The 26,282-nt window shown below is 39.3% G+C and overlaps 2 protein-coding genes across 7 annotated transcripts in view; one reads left to right on the forward strand and one right to left on the reverse strand.

Annotated features, from left to right (window-relative positions):
• On the forward strand, positions 1-7,506 carry alg3 (ALG3, alpha-1,3- mannosyltransferase). 3 transcript variants are annotated; one of them, NM_001113083.1, is made up of 9 exons: positions 143-359; positions 1,388-1,487; positions 2,255-2,402; positions 3,244-3,404; positions 4,145-4,265; positions 5,782-5,987; positions 6,187-6,263; positions 6,933-7,077; positions 7,161-7,506. In NM_001113083.1, exons 1-9 carry the CDS (start codon positions 158-160, stop codon positions 7,339-7,341), a joined length of 1,341 nt encoding a protein of 446 aa, NP_001106554.1. In that variant the 5' UTR covers positions 143-157; the 3' UTR covers positions 7,342-7,506. The 3 variants fall into 3 exon arrangements, with proteins under 3 accessions (XP_031757344.1, NP_001106554.1, XP_012818114.1); XM_012962660.3 differs by lacking the exon at positions 143-359 and adding an exon at positions 440-529; XM_031901484.1 differs by lacking the exon at positions 7,161-7,506 and having other exon boundaries at positions 1-359; positions 6,935-7,060.
• Positions 7,431-26,282, reverse strand: part of vwa5b2 (von Willebrand factor A domain containing 5B2) — a 23,149-nt gene continuing 4,297 nt past the window's right edge. For 3 of the 4 annotated variants that reach the window (XM_012963369.3, XM_018094413.2, XM_012963368.3), the window contains 20 exons: positions 25,404-25,562; positions 22,948-23,179; positions 22,363-22,556; positions 21,555-21,686; positions 21,260-21,384; positions 20,335-20,508; positions 19,094-19,204; positions 18,619-18,821; positions 17,406-17,520; positions 17,133-17,318; positions 16,835-17,024; positions 14,795-15,090; positions 12,962-13,154; positions 12,430-12,765; positions 12,161-12,295; positions 11,961-12,059; positions 11,001-11,078; positions 8,572-8,629; positions 8,364-8,490; positions 7,431-8,279 (listed from right to left, as the gene is read on the reverse strand). In XM_012963369.3, the coding sequence (XP_012818823.1) occupies positions 7,671-8,279; positions 8,364-8,490; positions 8,572-8,629; positions 11,001-11,078; positions 11,961-12,059; positions 12,161-12,295; positions 12,430-12,765; positions 12,962-13,154; positions 14,795-15,090; positions 16,835-17,024; positions 17,133-17,318; positions 17,406-17,520; positions 18,619-18,821; positions 19,094-19,204; positions 20,335-20,508; positions 21,260-21,384; positions 21,555-21,686; positions 22,363-22,556; positions 22,948-23,179; positions 25,404-25,562 (3,752 nt within the window). In that variant the 3' untranslated portion in view covers positions 7,431-7,670. The remainder of the gene's footprint in view (positions 8,280-8,363; positions 8,491-8,571; positions 8,630-11,000; positions 11,079-11,960; positions 12,060-12,160; positions 12,296-12,429; positions 12,766-12,961; positions 13,155-14,794; positions 15,091-16,834; positions 17,025-17,132; positions 17,319-17,405; positions 17,521-18,618; positions 18,822-19,093; positions 19,205-20,334; positions 20,509-21,259; positions 21,385-21,554; positions 21,687-22,362; positions 22,557-22,947; positions 23,180-25,403; positions 25,563-26,282) is intronic. The other variant, XM_031902162.1, reaches the window with a different exon arrangement.

Genomic DNA, 26,282 nt, shown 5'->3' on the forward strand with positions numbered 1-26,282 from the left:
AGTACCTTTCCCCATTTATTAGCACTCGTGTATAGATGTCTGAGGTTGCCAGCATAGCCCTTCCAACCACATAACCCGGAATAGATAACAGGCCGGCCCCATCTGTGCAGCTTCATGTTTCCGTACGGCCCTAAAGGCGGAGGACACGTTGTCAAGCATGGCACCGGCTAGTGGCGTTCGAAAGAAAGGTGCTGCTGCCGGCAGGCTTCCCGGGACCCGGGCACTGACTGACGCTTTGAAGGGGGCCTGGCAAAACAAACAGCAGCTACTGACGGACCCCCGGCACACCGCGTTGCTCGGTGTCTTCCTGTGCTTGGCGGAGGTGGGGGTCACCCACTGGGTCATCCAGAGAGTCCCCTGTGAGTTAGAAAGGGGTGGAACAGGTTCTTATTACACTTCAGAAGCGTCACTTTGTTGCCGGCAGGGGATGCCGGGAAATACAGGCCACTAAGAGCTGCAGGTAGCTTCCTAATATTAAGTATGCGTTAATAAGTTGAGGAGGAGTGACTAATGTGGAGACAAGTTCAAGGTAGGAGTTTGGCTTAGAGGCTCAGAGACCCCCCATTTACTTCGACTAAACCGCTATACCGCCAATTGTCCCAGCAGCTTCCCAGTCTCCTGCTGTACCTTTATGTTCCCTTGCAGATAAGGGAGGTCAGTATATAGCAGGGATCCCAACCATTTTTTGCTTGTGAGCAACACTCAGATTTAAAAAGTGTTGGTGAGCCACACAACCATGAAAAAAGTTCTTTGGTGGTACCAAATAAGGGTTGGTTATTTGGTAGCCCCATATGGGCTAGCCTGCTTGGAGTAGAATTGTCTCTCTGCTTCCAAAACTTGCCCTCAAGCCAGAAAGTTAAAAATGGGCACCTACTTTGAGGCCACTGAGAGCAACATCATTGGGGGTGGTGAGCAACATGTTACTTCTGAGCCACTGGTTGGGGATCACTGGTATATAGAACAAACAAGACCTCATCGCTAAGTCTAAAGCAGAAGAGGGCACTTTGGAGTAATTTATTGGACTTTATTTTGACCTGGGACACAAGGTATCTGAAGTGAGGAGCATACACTGAAAATTGCATTTATTTATATTTGTAAAAATATAGAATAAACAAACCTGAATCTCTGCTCTGACTCACAAGTAGCTCTCATCATCATAAGTGTCAACATTCCCTTTTAAAGGGTGTGGCATATGATGTATAGTAAATGTACCTTATGTAGATTTGGATAGGCCCTAAGCATCCTGGGTATATATGACTAGTTACTGCATTAACCGTATGTACCCAAGGTCTTTTGTAGGTGCTCAAGTATTCATAATGACAGATTTGGGGGAGTTGCTTCTAGCTCATGGTATTGGTGGTTAATCTAACTCTTCTTCTGTGCCCAGACACTGAGATCGACTGGAAAGCTTACATGGATGAAGTTGAGGGTGTGTTGAATGGCACATATGATTATACCCAGTTAAAGGGGGAGACTGGACCCCTTGTGTAAGTATGTCACATGGCAGTTGGGGTACTAAATATTGTTCAGCTTAGAAAGTACTAAGGCGGATAGGAAGTGCAGATGAATAAAACTCCTGTCAGACAGTACCCTCATTCTCCTATAAGCATTACCGTCTATACTCAAGTATAAGCGGTTCCGAATATAAGCCGAGGTACCTAATTTTACCTAAGAAAACTGGAAAAATTTATTGACTCGAGTATAAGCCTTGGGTGAGATATGCAACCGCTACTGCTAAGTTTCAATAATTAAATATGTAATAAAAGGACACTCGGTGTGGCCCCCTGTGAATTCTACATAAATATATAATGTTGGTAGCTGCAGATTAAGAGCAATAATATGTATTATAGTCAATTAATATATCTCCAGAACACTTATGTATTAAATATTTCTATCAGAAAATCCATGTTGGAGGAGGTTATTGCTTCACAATTGAGCAGAGTGCAAAAAAATCCAATGTGATTATTTCTCTATGCCTTTATATACGGATTGCTTGTCCGACCGGCCCATCCGTCGTGCGTGCACGCCGGATGCACCGGTCGGAAAAATAATCCGGCGCTGCCCTTACTACTTGACTCGAGTATAAGCAGAGGGTTCCTTTTTTTAGCACATTTTGAGGGCTGGAAAACTCGGCTTCTACTCGAGTATATATGGTACTTAATTTTGGACTGTCTTTATTTTAAGACAGTTGGTGCTTACAGCGTCAGTATAAAGAACATATTAATTCCCAGTGTTCTTGTGTTTTGCCTAACAGGTATCCTGCAGGATTCGTATATATTTTCAGTATATTTTACTACCTAACAGAACAAGGTAGCAACATTCGCCTGGCTCAGTACATCTTTGCTGCCCTTTATCTTCTAACACTGTTCTTTGTGTTCCGTATCTACGTCGTCACCAAGAAGGTGCACATTGTTACAAAGACAACATTTCAGATATGTAAAAACAATCCTGTTGTGCATATGTGTAGTAGTATATTAAAGGGAAAGTAGGATCTATATTCTTTTTTCCATATAACGTATGAGTGTGTTTATTGGATTAAACGTCACACACACATCTCCTATTTGTAAAATATAAGGATATTAGAAGTTGCCAATACACAGACCACAAGTGCAGTTATAAAGATCATAGAACTTAGAGGTGACTACTTACATGCTTACTAATACTTTACAACAGCATCAACTTTATTTTTTATAATACTAAAGTTTTTGTGAACCATGACACAAATTGCATCACAGGTTGTATCTGATGACATCACTAAGCATGAATTATACAGTGAATAATGTACCCCTGTAGTCACCAAAGAGTTCAATATGTATAATATATATACGTTTTAGTGAGTCATGTGACAAATGACATCACTTAAAACCATTTATAAGGATATTATTTACCAGACTTATTTACCAGTTCTTGTGTATTATAAGGCTATATGTTACAGGATTTTCAAGATTCTTATGCACCACTATAAGACAACAAAACACTGCATTTTTGCAACACAAGTGGCCACAAATCCTACGGTCTGGTGATTTATTGTGCAGTGTGCAGTACTTTCATGTATCCCCCACACATGTATAGAAAACAATATGGCATCTATAACTCCCTTTGTCCAAATGATTCTTGCCTAACCTTTGCTCATATGCCATCCAGTAGTAAAGGTGCGCAATGTACATACAAAATACTGTTGCTCATATGGTTTATTCTAATAAATAACATATATATATATATATATATTTTTTTTTTTAACAGGTGCCCCCCTATGTGTTTTTTTTCATGTGCTGTGCCTCCTACAGAGTGCACTCTATCTTCTTACTGCGGCTCTTTAATGACCCTGTGGCAATGGTTATCCTTTTCTTCTCTATCAACCTCCTGCTGCAGGATCACTGGAATTCGGCATGCTTCTTCTATAGGTAAAACTGAACAATGCACTTAACATGGGTGAAATGGTATATTTTGATTGTGAGGGGTGGGATGTGAATAGCAATTACTTTAATATGCTAATGGACAGAATGAATAAATCATAATATTTAACCCACACATTGGTCCTGTCCTAGTTCCTGTAGTTTTTGAAGGTGCAGTGTTATTGTTTGGTTTGTTCCCATTTGGGACATCCTGAAGTCAATTTAATTCATTGTCATCACAACAAAGTCAACTGAGTGAGATAATGAAAATCTAGAACATTGTATATAAAGCGTTACTTTCACAGATAATTGCCAGTTACATAAAAGGATATTAGAAGTCATTAAGGATTGCCATAACCATATAAAGATATGGTGCAGCTTTTATATCCCATAACTACACAGTGACTACAAATATCTTTATATCCTGTTGTGGGCAGTATATGTTTCTTAGAAAACTAAGGTGTTTTACTATAAAGGTGTACTTATGAAGAATGCCCATTCCACACCAATCCTGACGGGTGCCCTAGGCAGAGTCATCCTGCAATTGCGCAGGATGCAATGATGATCTTAGCAAGCACTAGTCGTTGACTGGACAGTAGAGAACACCACTGGCCTTTACATAAAAACAGATCACCCCAGTCTAATATCAATTTTTTTCTTGTGCAGAACTTTGCTGTCATTTGCAATATTTCTAAAATACTTCATCAACATGCACTCTTACTACATATTCCTTCCTTTCTTTTCTACAGTCTGGCTGTGTCAGTTAAGATGAATGTGCTGTTGCTGGCTCCTGGATTGCTTTATCTTCTGCTCTGCCGGTTTGGCCTACTGCACTCCATCCCCAAACTTTGCATTTGTGCAGTACTTCAGGTAAGTGCTTATCCACCCTCAAAGAAATAGTGTGATCTATGTATGAATATATAGATGGTTATAGATTCCGGTGAGTCTGAGGAGGAATTAAAAATGATTGTCAAACAATTTGACATCAATTATTCCACTGTCCGGAGATCATTTACAAGTGGAGAAGATTTGTAATAAATGCCAGCTTGCCCAAGCCAGACAGTCCCAGCAAATTGAGGCCAAGAGCAGAACACAATGATGCTGAAAAAAAGTATCTGAACCCCAAAATTTTCTCACAGGACCTAGAGGTAACTTTCTCCCCTATTGATTCGTAGTGAAGCTACCATTAGAAAATGCTGCACAATTTAAATCTACATGGGAGGTGTGACAGGAGGAAACCCTTGCTGTCTACAAATAACATCAGGGCAAAACTACAAGTTGCCACTGAATGCCTATGTAATAAAAGGCACTAAGTTTGTCCAGGAGCAGTAACCCATAGCAACCTATTAGTAGGTAGTGTTTACTGGTCACCTATTTAAAAACAAACATCTTATTGGTTGCCATATGTTACTGCAATTTGGCAAACTTTGTGCCTCTTATTAAATATGTGCTCTGGACAGACAGTATTTCACCAGAAGAAACCGACAGCAACTGTAAATCATGGTGGTGGAAATGTCATGGTTTGGGATTAGGTTTGTTGCATCAGGGCATGGGCAGTTTACAATCATCTCATGATAGTTCCCCTTTAAGGGTGCTTGCGGATAATGTCAGACCATCTGTCAGAAGTTAAAAGCTCTACAGAAAATGACCCTAAACATTCCAGTAAATCCACCAAGGAAAAAAAGATTGAGAGAAGACAATTATAACACACCTACTTGAGGTTGTTTCTGCCAAAAAGGGCAATAGCAGGCGTATTGCATGAAAACCTCAAAGGAATTGGTGTCAAAGTGGAGTAGGTGTAAAAGAGGACATTCACCTGACAAACAGGAACAAGTGGATAATTTTTGGATTTTGCTCAATTCTTCTGCAGTAGATTTGGGGAATACTGAACTGGATCCCGACTGTGATAAAAAAGTGTTTTCTGCTGCTTTAAAGTTACATGATATTATGAGCTCAGATTTAGTCTTGCAAAGCACTAACAGAAACCTAATTTATCCCTAGAATTTTAGTATTATCATAACATTGATATTGTACCATTGTATACTGCCTTTTTTCTGAACCTGAAATGTAAATTTCTTCCTGCTTGCTGGGACTGAAACACGAAAAACAAGGAAATAATGACCGATTATGGTTATGAACTGTTGTAGGGCAGATGCAATGCAGGTTGAATGATTAATATAGCCCAGTTGAGGCATATGGATATGTGTTTTATGTTTTAGTCTAGATTTCAGGGGTAATAGATATAGGATGTAATATAAAGGTGGGTATTGTTCTATATTGCTATCTGGTTTTGTATAATATGAAAATGCATATTTAACCTATACCTTTCCTGTTGTGTTATTTAAATAAAATACATGGTTCTTATCATCTTTCCTGTGTTTTGTAGGTGTTATTGGGCCTCCCATTCCTACTGGAAAATCCCACTGGTTACCTTATCCGCTCCTTTGATTTTGGAAGGCAATTTCTCTTTCAGTGGACAGTGAATTGGCGTTTCCTTCCAGAGTTTGTGTTTCAGCATCGAGCATTTCATCTGGCACTGCTTACAGCTCACCTTGCAACCCTTCTGCTGTTTTGTGTGCACCGTTGGCCCCGGTGAGTCAAATGCTCTCTTTACATAAGGTTATTGTAATGCATGGTTGTAGAATTTCTTTGACCCACACCCAGATAACAAAGCAGAACTCTGTATGATATTTGAATATAGTATGGCTTATGAAGATAACATATAGTCAGCCCTCATGTGGACAAAATTGAACTCATATTTTATGTAATAATTTTTTCTGTTTTTTAACAGATCTGGACAAAGTCTCTTAGCGCTACTGAAGGATCCAGCACAGAGGAAACCTTCATCACACAGGCTAACAGCAAATAGTATCCTTTGAGAAAGCAGGCCTCTAGATCCCATATACACAAGCTGTTTAATTTGTCCAGTTATACAGGAATGTAAATAACTATTTATTGCATCCTGTGGCCAAAGCTACAATTGGATCACTGTTTGCACCTTGACTATTCCTACAATACTCAGGACTTGTAACAGAATTTTTTTTTTTTTGTAAGGGGCTTCATTAGAAGGCATAGGGTCTGATTTATTTATAATGAATTGACACAAATACAAAATTCAATACCTGTGTTTAAGAATGTGTTTGGCTGCTTTGTGCAGTAGTATGACGTTCTGTTTAATGGGTAGGTAGTGCACAACAACACAGCTCAGCAGCTGTCCGGATTCTAACTTTCAGAAAAGTATTAAATGCATATTGTAAACGCTCCATAAAATTTGCAAAATCTTTATAAATCAGCCGCATGAACCACTATATAAGAATTAATTTAGTAGCTCAGTGAAGTTCTGAGAGTCTGTTTATTGGTAAAGTTACATGCACGTATATTTGGAACTCCACCCCTGGTATATAAAATATTTAATAAGAACATTTATTGACTTCCTGCAAGTACAATCCACTACAGTGGATAATGGATTTTATAACAAACATATCTTTAGATATCATCTTCCTTTTAATATCTGCCATTACCTTGACTCCTTGCCAGAGATAATATTTGTGCTGTTCTCCAGTAACTTTCTAGGAGTAATGTTTAGTCGCTCTCTGCACTATCAGTTCTACGTGTGGTATTTTCACTCACTACCATATCTCCTGTGGTGCACTGGCACCAGAATACTTCCAGGACTTGCTAAGTATGCACTGGGGAAAGGGTGAAGGGTTATTGGGTTTATCTAAGAAAATATCTAACCCTGTGTCACCTGTTGTTGCCTTTCAGGATTTTGATTCTTGGCCTGATTGAACTGTCTTGGAATACATTTCCCTCCACTGCACTCAGCTCAGGCACACTCCATCTGTGTCATGGAGCAATTCTCTTGCATTTATGGTTTGGTGTTCCGCCCGATGAGACATGGGCCCCTCGTCCCACAACGCATACACCTACCAAGAGAAAGGACTAAGTATTCCTATTGAATTGCAGCCATCCTGCAGAAAACCACACCGTTTTGCAGTTCCAAACACAATGTTAAAGCAAATCAAAGAAAAGTGGTACATATAAGAATGATTTATTTTTTTGTGCGAGAGGTATTGTCTTTTTTCCTAATAAATAAGGATAGTGTCTCTAATTGCAAATTAGAAAGAAATTATATGCAACAGGTTAAAGCTTTACTTGCACATGTATAGTTTTCTAGATCAATTTTCTTTTACTTCTCCTAGTCTGCACCTCTTGTAACACAGGAAGAAAAATGCATTGTGTTAATATAAAGCTTTTATTGGCACAATTTGGCATTTAAACATTACCTGGCTTGTAGCACAGCATATTCAGGTTGAGATTCTCATCCCAATGACGGAGCAAGATGAAAAGCTGGCGGGCAGCTCCTTTTAATGCAGAGAGCTGTAGCCCATCTGGCAAAACCTGTGCTCTTAACCATACCTCTGCTTTTGCAGCTAGTACCTCCCATTCAGTAAAAAATCCTGCAGAGCAATGTTCTAGCCATGCTAATGCCACGGCAGTGGCCCAGGAGCAACCCTCTAGGTCAGTGTCCATATCAGTGCAAACCTCTGAAGGGCATGGGGATGTTTCACATGGGTCTGTTTCAGATCCACGTCCACTGTCTGCCTGCTGACACAGTGCCTCAGGGCATGATGTAGCATGTGCAGGAATAAAGGATGGACCTTGTGCAGTGGGAACCTGTGGTTGGGAACCCCCCTTGTAGGTTCCCATTCCTCCTTTAAGGAAGTGCCCCTGCTCTAGAAGGCTTGGTTCAGACACTGGACTTAAGCTACCACGGTGGCAGCTATAGGGTGAGGCACGCAGCAGGCGCTCAAGAGAAATTTTAACCATACTGGAGAAATTGCTGTTTAGTGTGAAGTATCCTTCTGGGGACTGCAAGCTAATCTGTGGAAAGGGGTAAGGACAACATAATCAGTAAGAGAGCAAAGGTGTAAAGGGCCAAAAGAAATGTCAAAACCACATTTTTACCATTGGCAGATAGTCCTGAAACCCAGACTCTTCGCTTCTCTCCTTCTCCCTCTCACTTAGGCATAATGGTTTCAGGGGCGAAAGTTTTCCAGAAATACTTCGGATTTTTCTTTTTCCATTGCTGATCCTATGGGGTGGAGTATAAGTTAATAAAAAGGAAAATTTTACCATACGTAGCAGAGAAAGGGATTGGTGTGTGGCTTGTTACCTGGAACTCAGCGATGATTCTGATGGTTTCTGAGAGCCAAAGGCATGGAGAATTTGACCTAAAATACATGATGCATCATTAAACTATGTTTCCTTAACCTCTAGGCAATAGCTGCTTACAGCAGTACACTAGAACTATATACTTTGTAACAGAAACAACTGCAAGGGCTCACTAATAATACATAAACCTTTTTTGCATCCATCCCAAACAGTTATACCTCTATTTTTCAGCACAGGCAGCAGTTAACTAAGGTAACCAGATCATTTGAGAATTGGGGCTAATTCCAATAAATGCAAATTGCTGGATGGCACTGATTGCAAAGTGATTCCATTTTAATAGAGACAATCCAGCTAGAATGCTGCACTGACTACAAGGGGAATATTTGCGAAAGTGAAACTTTTCTCCTTGTATAATAACTGCATATTTACTTTAATATGCCATTGAAGTTTCACACTTTGGGATTTTAACTTGGCAAAAAGATGTAAATGTTCCCCAATGTGAAGGTAATTCACTAAAACTTGTAGTGAATGGCTGATGTAATGGCAAATTTGAAATTTTGGTGAAAATACTCCAAATAGTTACATTCACCCTTTATTAAATAGGCACCTGTGTATCTCTAATACCAGTGTCTATAAACATAACCTAAAAAAATAGTACTGCCAATGTTATATATCCTTAAAGGGCATCTATCACCCCCATATTGTTTCCCCCACCTGTCATTGACATTGTTTTAGTTGATAACAACAAAAAGTAGTACTGGTGGAGTGGCAAGCACCCAGACGTAAAAGGAGCACAGGCACAAAAACAAAATAAGAAAAGTAGCAAATAATCATTATTGGCTTTCATAGACCTGAAGGCACCAAAAATTGACTCACCAGCATTGTCCTACATGCATTTAACCTACTTACAAGTAGATCCCCTTGTCTTGCATTGTCATTGACATACAGGTTAATCCCAGAGTCCATGATTATAATGTACATGTTCAGGAAAGCCCCATAGTGTGCTCTGAGAAGCTTAGGGTTCATTGCAAATTATCAATCAGAAAATGAGGCTGGCCTGTCATATAAACTGATGTTACAGGGCTTATTATTCAATTCTGATGCAGAATGCATTGGTCCCTGAGCAATCATCTAATGATAATCTGAATTACTAATTGTATTGTGACTTTTATATTCTACTGTATATATGCAGTACAGTATACTGTGAGTTTATCCCTAAGTGGGTGGCAAATCGTATTGCATCGGTGAGGGGGAAAACCATACCCAATATTCACTCTAATTCTTCTTGGCTGTGCGCACACTTTAAAAAACAAAAAACTGGTGTACACATATCAGAATAAGATAGAAAAGAATGTATTGTTACACAAAATTCTTTGTGCTCACCACAAGTTTTTGTGTACGAGTGCACCGCTTAGAGGGAACAGTGCAGCAAACCCTGCAGTCTGGGCCCCCCACATCCATGGAGTCTGTTGAATTGCAGTTATGCCACTGGCTACCGACTTTATATATGTATAAACAAGGAAGGGTATCTTTTAGAACACAATAGTTAAAGATATGCAACCCGTTATTCAGAAAGTTCTGAATTATGGAAAGGCAATCTCTAATAGACTCCATTATAAGCAAAAAATTTAAATGTTTTAAATGATTTCCCTTTTCTCTGTAATAATAAAACAGTACCTTGTATTTGATCCTAACTAAGATATAATTAATAGTTATTGGATGGCAAAACAATCCTATTGGGTTCAATTAATGTTTAAATATTTTTTTCAGTAGACTTAAGGTATGAAGATCTAAATTACAGAAAGACCACACGTTGGGAAAACCCCATGTCCCATATCTGTATATACCTCAGACTAGATTTTAATTTCCCCACAACCCAACATTGTGCTGCATTTATAGTAAAACGAGAAAAAAAACCTAACTGAATGCTAGACCACAGAATATAGTAACAGCCCAAATAGTCATAAAATAAACTCCTCTGGGTCTATCCATGGTATAATATAAAAGAAGCATAATATACTCCCATTGAAGTTGAAAATTAATATGAATAACTTTACTTACCTAAATTACAGAGAAGCTGGCAAAGGATACCAGGTACAGCTCTCAGAATATGAGGTCCAGTAGCTTTTTCTGTAATTTGGTTAAGTCATTTTTACTTAACTTTGAACATGAGGAGATAATGCTTCTTGAATATTATACCATGCATATACCCAAAAGGAGTTTGTTATTTTATGCTCGTTTGGGCTATTCTTACATTTTTGTAATCTCTCAGTTTTTGTCTTCTTTTACTATACATGCAGCACTCTAATGTGGTCCAGTGTGTGATGCTCAAATCTGTCAAAGATCTGCTGGAATGGCAAATGGTATATACTGTAGCTAGTTTAAAACTTAAAAAGGAAAATGCATTCCTAAAAGTACCACTGAACCTACCTTCCTGACTACGCTGTTTTACCGAACCACTGGTGGAGATTAGGCTCTGTGGGGATGATGGGAAATCTGCAGTGTCATCTGGGGAAAAAAAGAGGCATAACATTGAAAAAAATTTAGAAAAAAATTAAAAAAAAATTACAATAGAGAGAAAGAAAGAAAATGACCAGACCAGCAACCCCTTTTGTGAAAAAAATGAAATTTATTCCATAATTTCTGGTCCACATTAGGTGCATTTGCAAGAATGGTATACTGCAGCTTATGTCTAAGGAATTAAAAGCCTCTCTTGCATTGGCTAATGGGTGTGTTCACATGCCACCATCAGTAGAATACTGAACTACAATGGTGTGCATGGCAGGGTTGCAAGAAGAAAGCCATAAATATCCTAGGCAACCCAGTCGGCCACCTCGCCACTGCAACCTCCCTCCCCCCCAGTAAGTGTGCATGTATACTGCCATTGCGAGGGGTCATTGCCCCCACTGCGCAACAACAAGAAGGGCTCAGACTGGGGGTAGGCAGGAGAAGTACCTGCCTAGCACCTCCTCATGGTTGTGCCCTAGGCAGGTGCCTCTTCTGCCTAACACTAGTTTCAGCCCTGTTTTTGCCCATCTACAGTTTCATCCAGAAGAATGTTGATGTTTGATACCATTATGTTTAAGAAAGGCAAATGCTGCATTTCTGCATAAGAACCTTATATAAACTGTGAAACATGATAGTGGTAGTGTAATGGTTTGGGTCTGCTTTGCTTTCAGTGTTTTGGGCACAGCTTGCAATCTTTGATGGAATGATGAATTCTGCAGGAAAATATCAAAGTATGTGTTTGTAAAATGGAGCTCAAGACGTCTCAACATATAAGTCGATCTGCCAAAGAATGGTTATTGGAGATTTATTTCCTCCAATCTGATGTTGAGGACTGATAAACAGTTTCTGCAAATGTGGGTACATATGAAAGCAAAGGTTTACCTGAAGCCATGAGGACTTCATCTATGTTTTCTGAGCTTCTGTTTTCTCCTTCATGCAAATTAGCCAGGTTTGTGCTGTGGGTTCTATTATTTTGCCAACCTATGGGAAAAACACACTGCTGAACTCCTGTCCTCTCTTCTTAAATAAAGACTCATATAATCTGCTTTACTGCTCAAACTTTGGTTTTAAACCCTCCTTACCTCTACATACTTTTATGTGCTCCGAAACAACATCATGGGTAGCAAGATCTACAGACACATGGTTAGTAAATGTGGAAATTTGAGAGCATGATTTGCTGGTCTGTATGGCTTTCAGGCGATATCTACGAGAAGACCCTAATTATAAAGGGGAAATAGGAAACAGTGGTGGTATTATATGTTTTAATTTCTATTTCATATAATTATGTAAACAAATCTGTTCATAGCTTAATGCTGTGATACTAACCAATCATATTTCTCAGAGTTCTTACCATGTTCAATGTCACACACTCTCCATGCTGTATCCTCATTATCTTTAATGACAGACTGTGCAGCCAGATGATGCAAATCAAATTCAGAATCTACCACATAGGGACCATTCGATTCCTCTTCATTAGAGTGCATAAGTGAGAGCAGACTTATTGAGGCCTCCCAAGAGTGGCTCTTGTTTCCTAAAAGGCCACGTATCACAGCCCTGCACTGCCATACAGTGTCAGTGCTTGCTTTAGATATCACACTGTTTTCTTCTGCAGCAGGAGAAGCAGAAAACAGATACTGAGCATCAACCAACATGTCCCAGTCCAACTGGGAAGGGGTAAGGAGATGACCTGAAGTGGAAAACAAGGGAGAGATATGAAATTGGAACATATCTATTGATCCAGTACTGTAAAAATTCAAGATATCTAATACTGAGGCATTATAAAAGAACTTTCAGATGGCATCACCATGACATGCAGCATCTCTCTGGCAAGCACACAAAACTCCTTTTCAACTATCGTTTTCCCACGATGGATCCCCCCTTACAGGAATCCATTAAGCTTTCTCCACGTGCGCAGCGCCCATCTGGCTCCCTGCTTTGAGAAACCTTGTCCAAGACAGAACGCAGCCGCAGCATATCCAGTTCCCCATGGGGAGACGAGAAACTGCGACCAGACATGGTGGCCTGCATCAGTGCCTTCCTTTTGATTAGTTCTTCAGAGCTCTGGGTTCCTGGTGCCTAAGTAAAAAAAAAAAAAAAAAAAAAAGATATGCTCAGCAGCTCACTTTTTCTAGAAATTATTACTCCTGCCAATACTCCTAATAACTACTCCTAATACACTTTGTTACTCTAAGGGCACATGAACTAATTCAAAGCATTTTGTAGTTGAACAAAAAATGCTCAGAATCTCCCATTGATTCCTTTAGGAACTGCCTGAACCCAAAGGCCTGAAAATAGATTAGTCACCCTTTTCAAGCAATAATTGTGTGGTGGGGTAGAGGTTAGCCTAAAGGAGTGGTTCCAAGGATTACAGAGACAGGCTATCATGGTTTGCTTTAGTCTGTGTATACCTGTGTAAAAAAAAAAATATATATATATATATATATTTCTGGAATTTCAGATAATTACCCACCATTTTCCACAAGGAAAATCCAAAGGTTTGTACTATTTAATTGTCACATTTCAGGGCAGCTTAATAGCTGATGCAATGTTTCAAGTGGCACTTTATCCAGCACCTTAAACTTGATAGAATTGAGCTATCATGCTGCTTTAAAATGTGACAATGGCATTTTAAAGATTTAACTGGAGTGTCGTTTGAAGGGTACATGTATCCTTTTCAGGGGTTTTGGTGTACAATGAGCTGAGATGTGTTTGTGTTTTTGAAACTTTTCACACTGTTTAATTGTACTTAGTTTTTAGAGTTCTCCAATGGGAAACTGTGGTAAAAAGCCCTTTCAGTGTTATATAAATATGCACCACTATTCCATAAACTAAATGCATTGATTCTAATGGATTTGGATGGCAATGTATTTTTCTGTGTGCAGCTACACAAAGCAGATATCAGCGTAAAAAAGCAAAGGTCTGCATCTTTGCACTAATATCCACTCCATGTAGCTGCACACAGGCTAATGTCTATCCTTAGCCTTAGTATATAGAAGCACAGAACTTATACTATATAACTTATACTATGTATAGTTATATGACGTCTGAAGCTATTATGTGACAAAATAAAAACACTGTTAATATGTGATAGAGAATGAAACTACTTTATAATAAAAGGGGATAAATATGTGATGACAATATCCCTTTAAACAGTTATAGGATTATTTACCTTAAAATTACATTTTAATATTGTATAAACAGCATTTGAATGACACGTGTTCTAATAGGGGTGCACCAGCTTTTTTAGTTCCCTAGTTACTCTGGTGGAGAATAGGAAATGACTCATTTAAAAACAGACGTATAATAAATAATAAAGACCAATGAAAATGTTGCTTAGAACAGGTTTATCAATAACATAAAAAGGTGAACTTTCTCTTTGAGGAAGTTTAATACCAACACCCAGGCCCCATCCTAAATCACATTTTCTAGAAAAGCAAAGACATTACTGACCTCACATTGCAGTAAAAAATGCAAAGCTGCCTCAAGCAGTGATTGCATTTATCCTGGCAGAACAAGCAGTAACTGGAAAGCCAAGATAGTGGCTGCAAATAATCCCATTTATTTGTTAGAACAGTTTTACTGCGACAGCTTCTTGCTTGTCAGTAAGTGCAGGATTAAAATTAATACTAATAATATTGGTAAATTACGTTGTAAACAAATTTTTGCGTTAATCCTAATGCGGTGAACAGATGTTCCTAGATTAATATTACTTTTACCTTACTGGAAGACGCAAGATCTCGGATAGGATGAATTCCTGCCACCTCGGACACAGTCTTCTGTCCTTGTTGTGAGGTCACGGCTGAAATGCAGTGTCCATTAGCATCATGGGATCCCACAGATTCACTGCTAGTAGAGCCACGAGTAGGGGTATTAGTGGGATCACTGCTGATGGAGGGGTGGGTCTGGACATGAGTTGGCTCAGTACTGATAGAGCAATGGGTGAGGACATACTGATCCTTTACATATGATGAACGCACAATGCGTTTCCTGATGTCACTGAAAGAATCTTCACCTAATGAAATAAGATAAAGTACAATATTTAAGTGCTGCTCTCATTAGTGACAAAAGCACTGAGTTAAAACTCAAAGTTAACCACTTGTACAACACTAACACCAACACTAACAGGGAATCTACAACTTTAAATTTTACTATACTTAGCTCAGTGTAATACATATCATGGCATAATTTCAGGGCCAGAACTAAGGATTAGCAGAAGAGGCACCTGCCTAGGGTACAATCCTAGCTGTCTTGCCCCTGCTGCTGATACTTGTCTCTGCACTGTCCTTACCCACCCCAATGGTGTGGGCATGCACACGGGGGTAAGTGCATTAGTTTGTGTGTGGGCATGGGGGGGGCGAGGTGAGTGCCCAAGTTGCCTAGGGCACCTGGCCAGCTTGGCCTACCCCTGCATAACCTTACAGTATATTATCTTCCAAGATATGCCTCTTCTGGCTTTTTGTAACTGGATTATAGCAGCTCATTGGACAGTTGCTAGGAACAGCCTGCTACTGAAAGAGTTGTTGCTTACAGGGTCAGACTGTGAAAAAACCCTGTGGGCCCAGTAGCCCCTGCGGCCTAGGCCTGCCCTCTCTGCTAACTGCAGGCGCCAGTGCAACTCCCTTGCAGCCACAAGGAGAAAATGCCATATACGGTGAAAAGAAAGGGGATTTGATATTGCAACTGGGGTCAGGTGGCAGTCCCGATGGGCCCTGGACACCCCAATCTGACCCTGGTTGCTTAGGCAAAGCTACAACTATAAGGGGACCCAGTAATACTTTACAGAAAATTGGTGCAATAAAGTAAATGGAGTATAACTGTTAGATCCTTAAACACAGCATTTAATTTGCATAAGCAGAAAATATGGATTTGCAAAAGCCACACTGCTTGGGCATATGGCAAATCTTCACAATTTAAAGGGCAGGGAAAAGGTAAATCACTAGGAGGTGGCAATTTGTTAGAAACTCCTCCATTATAACCCCACACTGTGGGGCAGCACTCCTCTTTACTGAAAACAGTATAGGTCTGGGACTATTCTATTAAATATTATGGCACCTTGGGCCCTGTGCATGGGCAACAGAGTAAAATTGAACTTGTAAAGTAAAATCAAACTTTTACTCTACTGTCATGCACACAGCCTGGGGCAGCTGCAAGGGATCCCTGAGGCAAGATTTCAGAGCAGAGCTCAGTATTCTGGGGCCTGATGCTTTGTTCAGCAGAGCTGGCCCAGTGGGAGGTAAGCAATTATAATCACTGGGTGGTGCTTAACAAATTGGCATCCCCCTTAGTAATTTACAATTTCCTTGGCTTTTAAGAGCAATTACACATGGGAAGATTTCCAGTGTTTGTTGCCCTTGGCTCATAATGGCATAGAAGATGGTGGAAAAACACTTGAAAGACTTTTTTTTTTAGACTTCTGAGTTGTTAAAGGACAAAGTTACGCTTCTTTAATCATTTCTAGTCTCTATCTGTTCATTTAGCACCTACAAATAAACTTTGTAATTTCCTATGTCATAATTTGTTTAATAAAGGTGTTTCAAACTTTAGTTCTGTAGAAAGCCATGAATGCATTTTGACTCATATACTAAAATAATTGTATTATACACAGCTTGTTTGTTTTCACTGTGTTAAGTTTAGAATGAAAAAATGTGACTACTAACCATAAAATATGAATGTTTTTGTGTAACAGGTTGTTAAAACACAATGCTGTTAGCAGAAGAAAAACATGCTTACAACGGTTACTAAAAATTTCTACTAACTTATATCTGGCTTCTCACTGCATGCTGAAAACTCCAAAGATATTTCCTGGGAAATCTCCTGTAGGGCACGACCCATATCATCAGCACCTGAGGGTGGATTTAGACAGCTTGTGTCTGTGCTCCCTGGGGCCTGGGAATCTTCCTGGGACTCAAAGACTGAGCTAAAAGAGCCACACCTGGCACTCTTTCTCTGGAACAAAAATGCACAGGTAGGGAAGTATCACAAACTGAAAAAGTATCAGATATCCACAGATAGTGGCAACACATAAAAATTCAGATCATAAAGTAATGACCTCACCATGTCCCTCTTGCCACGGAAGCTGGCTGTGTGATACAAAGCACAATAACTAATAAGAGAGTCCCCATGGTAAAGTGGAGCAATTTCATTAGGTGTCAGCAATGCCTCCATAGTATCTGGCATGTACCAATCTATAGTGATATCGCTCAGAGCTGGCTCCAGCGCCTTCTTTAATGATTTAATCACCTAAAAGAAAAACAAAAAACACTATCTTAACTGAGTCAGGCAAAAAAACAAAACATACATCTAAGAGTAGGACCATGAGAAGCTTACCTTGGGATGCAGTCTTTCCCCCTCACTTAGCAGCTCCACCGTACCACTACTCACTCTGGCTGCTTCTTCAAGAAATATATGGCCAGCTTTGACACCAAGACCAAAACCAAACACCCTGTAGACCCAAGAGGGAGAAACATAACTTGTGAAGTGAATTAAATAATATTCTTTTCATATGTCCTCTGTTCCCTCTGATGTATACCCCATAAGCAGGTATGTCTCCACCAGGTACAAATTGCTTGAGGAAGAAAATGAAGAAATAAATTCCAAATTTCATACTTAGTGCTGTGTAATTCTGCTTTACTTGTCCACAATGAGAAAGATAAGAATCTACAGCTTCATATTACAAACAGTGTATTAATCATTGTTGCCAACATCATCATCATTATTTAACATAGTGCCAGCAAGTCCCGCACAACAATATAATAATTAATAATATAATAATTAATATTATAAAAGGTTTAATAATAATAATTTTATTAACTTGCATGGCCGAGTTAAGTTGGGTCAGCAGACATTTTCTAAGGAAAGCTTAATTTGTCTTGTGTATAAGCCATCACTCTATTCCAAAAGCAAGATATTTGTGGACAAGCCAAGAGCATATGGGTGCAAACAGTAATTTTTTCCTACACATTTAGGATGACTCAAGTTATTTAGATTACAAGACAGGTACACACAAGAAAGGTATTGAGGGGGATATATACTGTAGTTGATGTATGATCCAATTCAATATACATCTGTCCCTGGTTGCTATTACAAATTGTTAGGCTCTCCTCCCAGTTCTGCTCATTTATTGGAGAAGAACTTTAAGCACCAGTACAGTGTCATTTTAAACTATAACTTCACGCCATATTAAAATTTTCAGAAAACACACTTAATTTTATAACACATAGTAATTGAGATCCTGGAGTTCAATAAATGAATAAAATATAACCTGGTACAGTGTACTAAAAAAAAAAAAAAAAAGATTAATAAGGCAATATTATGAAAACTAAACTCTGTTTATACAAAGACAGTTTGTTAACTTGTAAAAACATGTTAACTTTTTAAAGCTCTGTACAGTTTATTAATACTTCTCTTGGCAAAGAAGGTTAAGGCTCTATGCAGACCACAGGAAATACGTTTTTTTTTTTTTTTTTACGATTCTTCCTGGAATAACAATAGTAACAACTAGATACACATCAAAATAGAGTTCTCCATAAAAAGCTCTAACCTTGTAGTCTTTGAATGGTGACACAAAAGCTCAATGGCTCTTTCAGGACACCTTGGAGATGTGTCAGTGAAGAGAAAGAGCTGCCGTGGGTATCCACGATGCACTGGAAGAGACAGGATATGGCCCAGAACAGTCACCAAGTTACTTGAACTGCAACTGAGTTGTCCATTCTTAATATGATCATAAGCTGCCTCCAATGACTCCTACAAAACAGGAAATTATTATCTTAGAAGTGCTTTTACAATATCACTAATCACAGGATATTTCCTCCACCTTATTATGGAAGAAACAGGATAATGGCACTTTTAGCAATAGGAAAAGGTATAAAATTAGAGAGACAACATAAGAAGTTGTCCAATGTGCTAAATGACCAATACTGAAAAAGCTCACCAAGTCCCCAGAGTCCTTTGCAGTCAGTAGAGCAGAGTACCCAGAATCCCTTGAAGCTCCTCCCTAAACCCTGCCACCCACTCACATTGCTACACTGCCTGCTGGTCGGAAACAGGGTTATGCTGTCACATGTGCCACTTCCCAGATTCAGCAAAGTACGTGCAGGTAAACTCCTAACAGCCAGCAAGAGAGCATCCTACAGTAGTTTGAGGGAGAAAAAAAGAACATATAAGAACAAGGTGCACAAAAAACACAGAAAATAATTAAGTAGTGGAGGACATAATAAAGGCAATTTGGTGAAGACAACGATATTCTAGGCAAACTTGCATTTCCTTTTTGTGTTTAATTTTTTAAATTGAAAAAAAACTTTTTGCTCAAAAGCTCTCCTGTTTGGTATTCAATATGCTATCTTTTTGCTAGGCTCACTGACCCAGGCATTTGTTTGAAAGTTAGCAAAGAAACTGACTAGGACAGGACCAGAAAGAAAATGTCAGAAAAAATAACAACATTACAACTCTATCCTTACTCTAGTCAGCATGTTACATGAGTAACAAGGTCACCGACTATAGCAGTGATGCCCAACCAGTGGCTCGTGAGCAATTGCTCACCAACCACTTGGATGTTGCTCCCAGTGGCCTCAAAGTAGGTGCTTATTTTTGAATCTCTGGCTTGGAGGCAAGTTTTGGTTGCATAAAAACTTGGTATAATGCCAAACAGAGCCTTGTGTAGGCTGCCAGTCCATATTAAATAGCCAATTATTGCTCTTATTGGCACCACCAGGAACCATTTTCAATCTTGTGTTGCTCCCCAACACTTTTTCCATTTGAAAGTGGCTCATGGGTATAAAAGGTTGGGGATCCCTGGACTATAGCAATCACATTCCGTATCAAGTTTCAGTTTAGAGTATGTAATAACAGAATGGTAGGTATTTAACTTGCTTCCAATTGCGACATAAAGGTAGGGATTCACTGAATACCAGATTCAATTCTTTTTGTGATTTGACCGAACGCAAACTAGGATTTGGATTTTAAGTTATGGCCTGGCCAAAGTGAATCCAAACCATATTTATCAGATTACTTTTTTTTTTAAAGTTATAATGTTAATTTTTTGTGCTTATTCCCCCCCCCCCCCCCCCACGAAGAATTAGATATTTTGCATATGCAAAAATAAATTTAGGATTTAGGTTAGAATTATGTGGAGGATAACATATTCAGTTGACTCCTAAAATTGTGGATTCTGTTTATCCTTACATAAAAGTAAATTTGAAATTTAGCTATGTGGGAAGATTCTACAAATGACATTCTACAAATAGATATAATGTCTTACCCGGACATTATGCGAAAGCTCCCCTGAGTGATAAACAAGGAAAATGACTTCTCTGGTTATAGTAGGGAGGTCATAGATTAATGAGCTGAGGGCAGTAAGGTCAGGGCAGAAGTTCAACATCAAGACTGGGGTAAAATGGAGATCTTTGTGGAAGCGTCTCCTTACAAAGCTGACCTGTGACAAGGCAGAAGGTATGCAGAAAAACAATGGTTTCTGTATAAATGTCTCTATAAATGCAAAACTAGACAACAATAAACATTTGGATTGATATCATACTCAAACACATTGTTGAAATCCACAAACAAATGCCTTCCCTCATATAGTGTCAGTTGATTCTGCCATACATTTGCCAGTGGCATTATAAAGGTTAATGGGCCCACTGTATTTTTTTGGTCCCCTAAAATCCAAACATACTTGGGCACATATAGTTATATGTAAATATTTTAAAAATATGTGAAGGTATGAACGCCCACTAGACCCTCCATATTCCCAATGGCACACTACAGGGTGTGTTTATTAACAGTGGAGACAAACATCACTGGTGATGTTACTCATAGCAACCAATCAGATTTTTGCTTTTGTTTTCTAACTTGTAGGAGATCTAATTGTTGATGTTGAAATCACCTTTGAGGTTTGCTCCAATGTTAATACTCCCATTGTGTTTTCTCCACTGGCAATCCAATTCACACCGATTCCTTATGTGTAGTTACAGGAATGGATGAGAATCTGCCCTGTGTGTGTAGACTGTGCTCATTCATTTTTTCAGCAGTATAAGCAATGTGCACCATTAGTCCTACATCCTCTAGGTATCTGCTGGGGCTACTCTGTCTACCACTGTCTCCTTGTGACTTGCTATAATTTGCTGTAACAAGATCAACAAACAATATTATTAGTATCATTATGAATAAGATGTTTAGTTACTTACCTGTCTTTCTGGGTCACTAGATTTCTTAACTGCCCTTATGAAGTCTCCTCTCTCTCTTATCTGCATTTTGTATTGAGAGAAACTTTTTTTGCCTCTCTCCAAACATAAGTGAGGAATGTATGGTTCTAAAATACAAAAATAATGCCATAATATATTCTCTCACAAACCTCAATACGTTGTATTGTGTACGTAAATAAAATAAAACCATTTTATTTTGTGACCTTGCTCCTGTTAACATGTAATTCATATTTTCCTCAAACTACATCACCTTAAACCAGATGTACCAATATCTCACCACTAGGATGCAGGATTATTTCCAAAGCTCGGTTACAGTCATGTTCTTCTGCCAAACTGATCCAAACAGAAGAGGCTGACACAGCAAATGGACTAGCATCAGCACGGAGAGCATGAGAAGTACTTTCTATTCCTAAAAGGGGAACAAGCCATTTTGTTAGTACTACCCTAAGCGGATAACTTTATCTAATGTCTTTCTAAAGGAAAACTGTAATCTTGAGTTGATATTAAGTCAATGACATTCCTGCTGTTCCTACCATTTTTTAAAAATCAACAGAGAGAAAGTTGCTGTGGTCACTTACAACACACACTGCTTACTGCTCCTGACTTCTGTCTGTTAAGTTATTGCTTCAATCTTATGTGTACAGGCAAACATCAATTACTTCTTAGAACATGCCAATCAAACATTTTTCCATGGTGTGTTAAATTCCCAATACACCAAATGTTTAGGGACTAAAATGCCTAGAAGGGACACAACACATGGGCCTCAGTTAAACTGTACTGATTTTATGCTTTCAATTCTTGCCTCATTCTTGCCATTGTGATGTTCACCTTTTACGTTGGCTGTACAAGAAGAGAATAGGGCAATTTTTGTCAGTGCAGAAAGGATTTTGTTTCTAGGAGCACTCAACATCATTTGTCCTTGATAAGCTTCTTGTATCAGCTTCAGCTGACCATCTATCAGTTCACACAGTCCATCCTAAGTTGGCTTACTATTTATTTACAAACAAAGATCAGTTTCTAAATGTTATGCATTATCATTCTGTACTATTCAAAAAGACCTAGAACCCAACAACAACATTCATCACCTGCCAGAAGACAAGGTCCTTGTACTTGGAGACGAAAGCTGAATTGATAACGCTGTGCATTGGTAGCTGGCTCAGCTAGAGCACCAGCAAGAGAACCTGCAGAGGGTAAAGGCAGGACCAGAGGAGGGGATTCACTGAGCAACGCCCATGGATTTCCTCCTGCTCCACTTACACCACCAAAACAGCTGGTTGGACTGAAACACAAAAATGTATATACACGCTGTGTGTTACTATCAAAAGCTTACTGTCCCCATTCACTGAATAACACAAAGCAAATGTGTAAAAACCAACACAATAAGGCTCATTTAGTCTGCAAGTACAGTATGTAAAGTGCACTTTTGGACACAAAATGCATTTCACTAATTCCAGTGTAATTGTGGCTGCACGGAAAGTGGCATCAATAATGCAACATTTGTGTCTAATTTAGTGTGACCACACTTGTGGCTGCATCCATAAATGAGCCCTAATATGTTTCACATCAACTAAATATAATCCCGATATACAGTACAGTGCCAGCACGTATAACAGTGCACACACCACACATGGAAGCCAATCCAGTCCCCCTTACACAAAACGCACAATCACCATAAGCACAACCTGTCGTCACACAGACACTCCCCCTCTTCACTGGGTACCCCTGGAGAAGGGGCAAAGGGTGTGAGTGTGGAGTTGAGGATCACACGCACTGCTCCATTTGGAAGAGTCTTTAGCTCTCTGCTGCTCCTAAGGTACACACTTAGTGCTGCAGAAGGAGGAACTTCTCCAACACTGAGAATAAACACACTATGTGCACTATTTGAATCCAGGATAAGGTGACCTGAGGAAATATAGCAACAAAAGAAAAAAAACACATGTTGGTAACAGATACAGCAATTAATACAAAAAAGATGTTACATTCAAAAAGCAGGTTAGTTGGATAACATTCCTCAGAGATTCCTGGCTACATTGAGAATAGGGCTTTTACAGAGGTTTTGGGCCATATTAGGAGTCATTTTAGCTTTGTTCTTTTGGCTAATCTGAACTATCTACTTTTCTATCTGCCCCATTCTGTTTATCTGTTTTTTCTTTCCCTCTATCTACTGTTTTTTTCCCTTTGACCCCAGACACATTTTTCCCACCTCCACTTCTCCTATTATGCGCCCCCTTTTTCTTTTCCCTCATATCCTATTGTCTCCTCTTTTATCTCTAAAAGGGTTGCCACCCAGCCAGTATTTCATGACCTTGTAGCTAAAATTAGGCAGCCCCATTGTTAGCTCCTGCCCCACCTAGTTACAACGCTGATCCATTGTTATCCCCTTCACAGTCAGTTAAAGGGTACCTATCACCCTCAAAGGTGCAGGCTAATACAGTCACACTCCAGCAGAGGGAAACAATAGCTTTTTTTTAAAAAAAAAATTGCCCCCACCTGCGCTAGGCTGCAGACGCCATGTTGTGGCACTCGCATGCGCATAATGTGCCACAACTCACTCATTATGCACATGCATGTGATGTAGGAGGGTGAATCGCATCCACTGTTCCTACATCAAGTGCATGTGTATAATGAGGGAGCGGGGAGATGCACTCATTATGTGCATGTGTGGCAAACAACATGGCCGCCCCCACCGGGAGGGAGCTTCCGGTGCGGGCAGCCTAGCAATGGTGGGAGCTGTATTTTTTTTTTAAAAAAAAAGATTGTTTTCCCTGACCGGAATGCAGGCCCTATTAACCCCCACCTCCAGGGCCGGATTTGTTTTCTGGGCACCCCTAGGCCACCCCCGTTGATCGGCCCCGCCCCCCGCAATGCGCATACACTTAAAGCCCCATACGGAGCAGTGGGGAGAAGTTCCCACTGCTCCGTATTGAAAAAAACTTTAAAAATTCCGTTGCGGCGGGGCGGCATGCCGCCCCTACATTTCTGCCATCCTAGGCCTGGGCCTTTGTGGCCTCTCCACAAATCCGGGCCTGCCCACCTCTGGTAGGGGAATCAATTAGAGGGTGAAAGGTGCAACTTCAATCCGCCAGGTCATGTCCTTAAATGAGAACTAAACCCTAAAGCTGAATATGGCTAGAAATGTCATATTATATATAGTAAACTGACTGCACTAGCTTAAAGTTTCAGCATATCTAGAGTTGTAATGATATAGGTCTTTACAGTTGTCACAGGAGATTCCAATCTTGCATTCTGTAAGAACTGTAGGGGGACAGTGCACATGCTCAATGGGCTTTGTCGCAAAATATCAAGCAGAAAATGATGCTGGCCTGTCGTATAAGCTGATGCTACAGGACTAATTATTAAATTCTGATGCTAATTGCATTGGTTTTGGAGCTGCCATATAATGTGAATCTGAATGAATTACTACTGTTACATTTATATTCTATATACACAGTATATTTTCAGTATTGACAGTATATTGAGTCAGTCCCTAAGCTCAGTAACTGACAGCAGCACAGAGCTTGTACAGTAAATCAGCAGAAAAGAAGATGGGGAGTTACTGGGGCATCTTTGGAGGCACAGATCTTCCCTGGTAAAGGGCTGTGGTTGCCTTGGCCTAAAAATGTACAACATTTCTAGCCTATTTTTTTTTTTATTTAAAGGACATGTCTACCCCAAAAATATTTTACCTAATATTTTTACCTAATAAGAAAAAACATAATTCTAAGCAACTTTCCAATGTGAATTTATTACAAATTTTTAGCGCTTTAAAAGTTATTTGTAAATGGAATTGCTATTGACTGAACTGTCATTTGCTGAACTCCTGGTTGTTACTTTTTAAACAATGTTGCAAAGGTCAGTCTCTACATGGGAGTGACAATAAGTGGCAAATCTTTGTTCTGCTTAGAGAGAAGATTTTTTTTTGTATACAATAATAAAAAAAAAAAATCTTACCACCCTATCCTAAATAGTTTCAAATGACCCACCTGGGTTAATAAGAGCATTAGGGACCAAGAAAGAAAAGATTTTTACTTCCTTTTGTCTGTTCTTTAAGAAAAATAAAAAGCTATGTTTGCAAGAACTTTTACATTTACATTGCTCAGTACTGACTTCACGGTAAAGGACTCACCATTGGGACAAAAACAAGGCAGAAAATCCCAAGGGAACTTGGTGCAGCATTCCTCCATTTGGCTTTGACTTTGGACCTGGGCTTGTACTTTTTGGTTGCCAGTCACAGCCTCAAAGCTAGTTACCACCTCTCCATCATCCAGCAGATATATAAAAACAGCTAGAAGAGAGAATTCAGATAGACTTATGGAACAGGAGGTTATGGGGAAGAGATGGTGTCTTACCCGGGTCCCAGTATCAGAGGGGTTCCTTGTAGATTAAAGTACAAAGGATATACTATATAACACATATACATATATATATATATATATATATATATATATATATATATACTATATAACAGTTCAGACAGACAAGTTTAGTTTAACTGCAACTCCCTTCATTTTATCAACATCTACATTTAATTGTAAATCAACCACAGCTGGACAGCTGCAGGTTAGGTTATACAGAACCAAATGCCATTGACATGTGGATGCAAGCTGCAAGGTATATATATTATATATCCTTTAGTTTTTCAGGGCTGCATTGCTTTATTATTCAGAATCTCAATTTTTGTTTAGGCTAAAAGGATTTAATTGTATATGATGCATTGTCTATTCTGTATGGATTCATGTTGGTTCACCACCAGTGATTTATTTAAAAGAAAACAAAAGCCTAAAAATAATAGAGATTATGCAATTAAAGGTGCAAAGTTTACTACATGTCTTATTACCTACAGCAACCGTATTACCTACAGCAACCCATCAGCAGGTAGCATTTACTTGTCATTTATTTAAAAGCAAACATCATATTCTGGCAAATGCCAAAAAGTGCTGCTGTAAGATGCCATAGAGTAGACAGTCACTATTAAGTGGGCTGGTGGGAGGCTATTTAAACCTCT

The sequence above is a fragment of the Xenopus tropicalis genome, chromosome 5 (genome assembly GCF_000004195.4).
Source record: "Xenopus tropicalis strain Nigerian chromosome 5, UCB_Xtro_10.0, whole genome shotgun sequence".
In the NCBI taxonomy this organism is placed as follows: Eukaryota; Metazoa; Chordata; class Amphibia; order Anura; family Pipidae; genus Xenopus; species Xenopus tropicalis.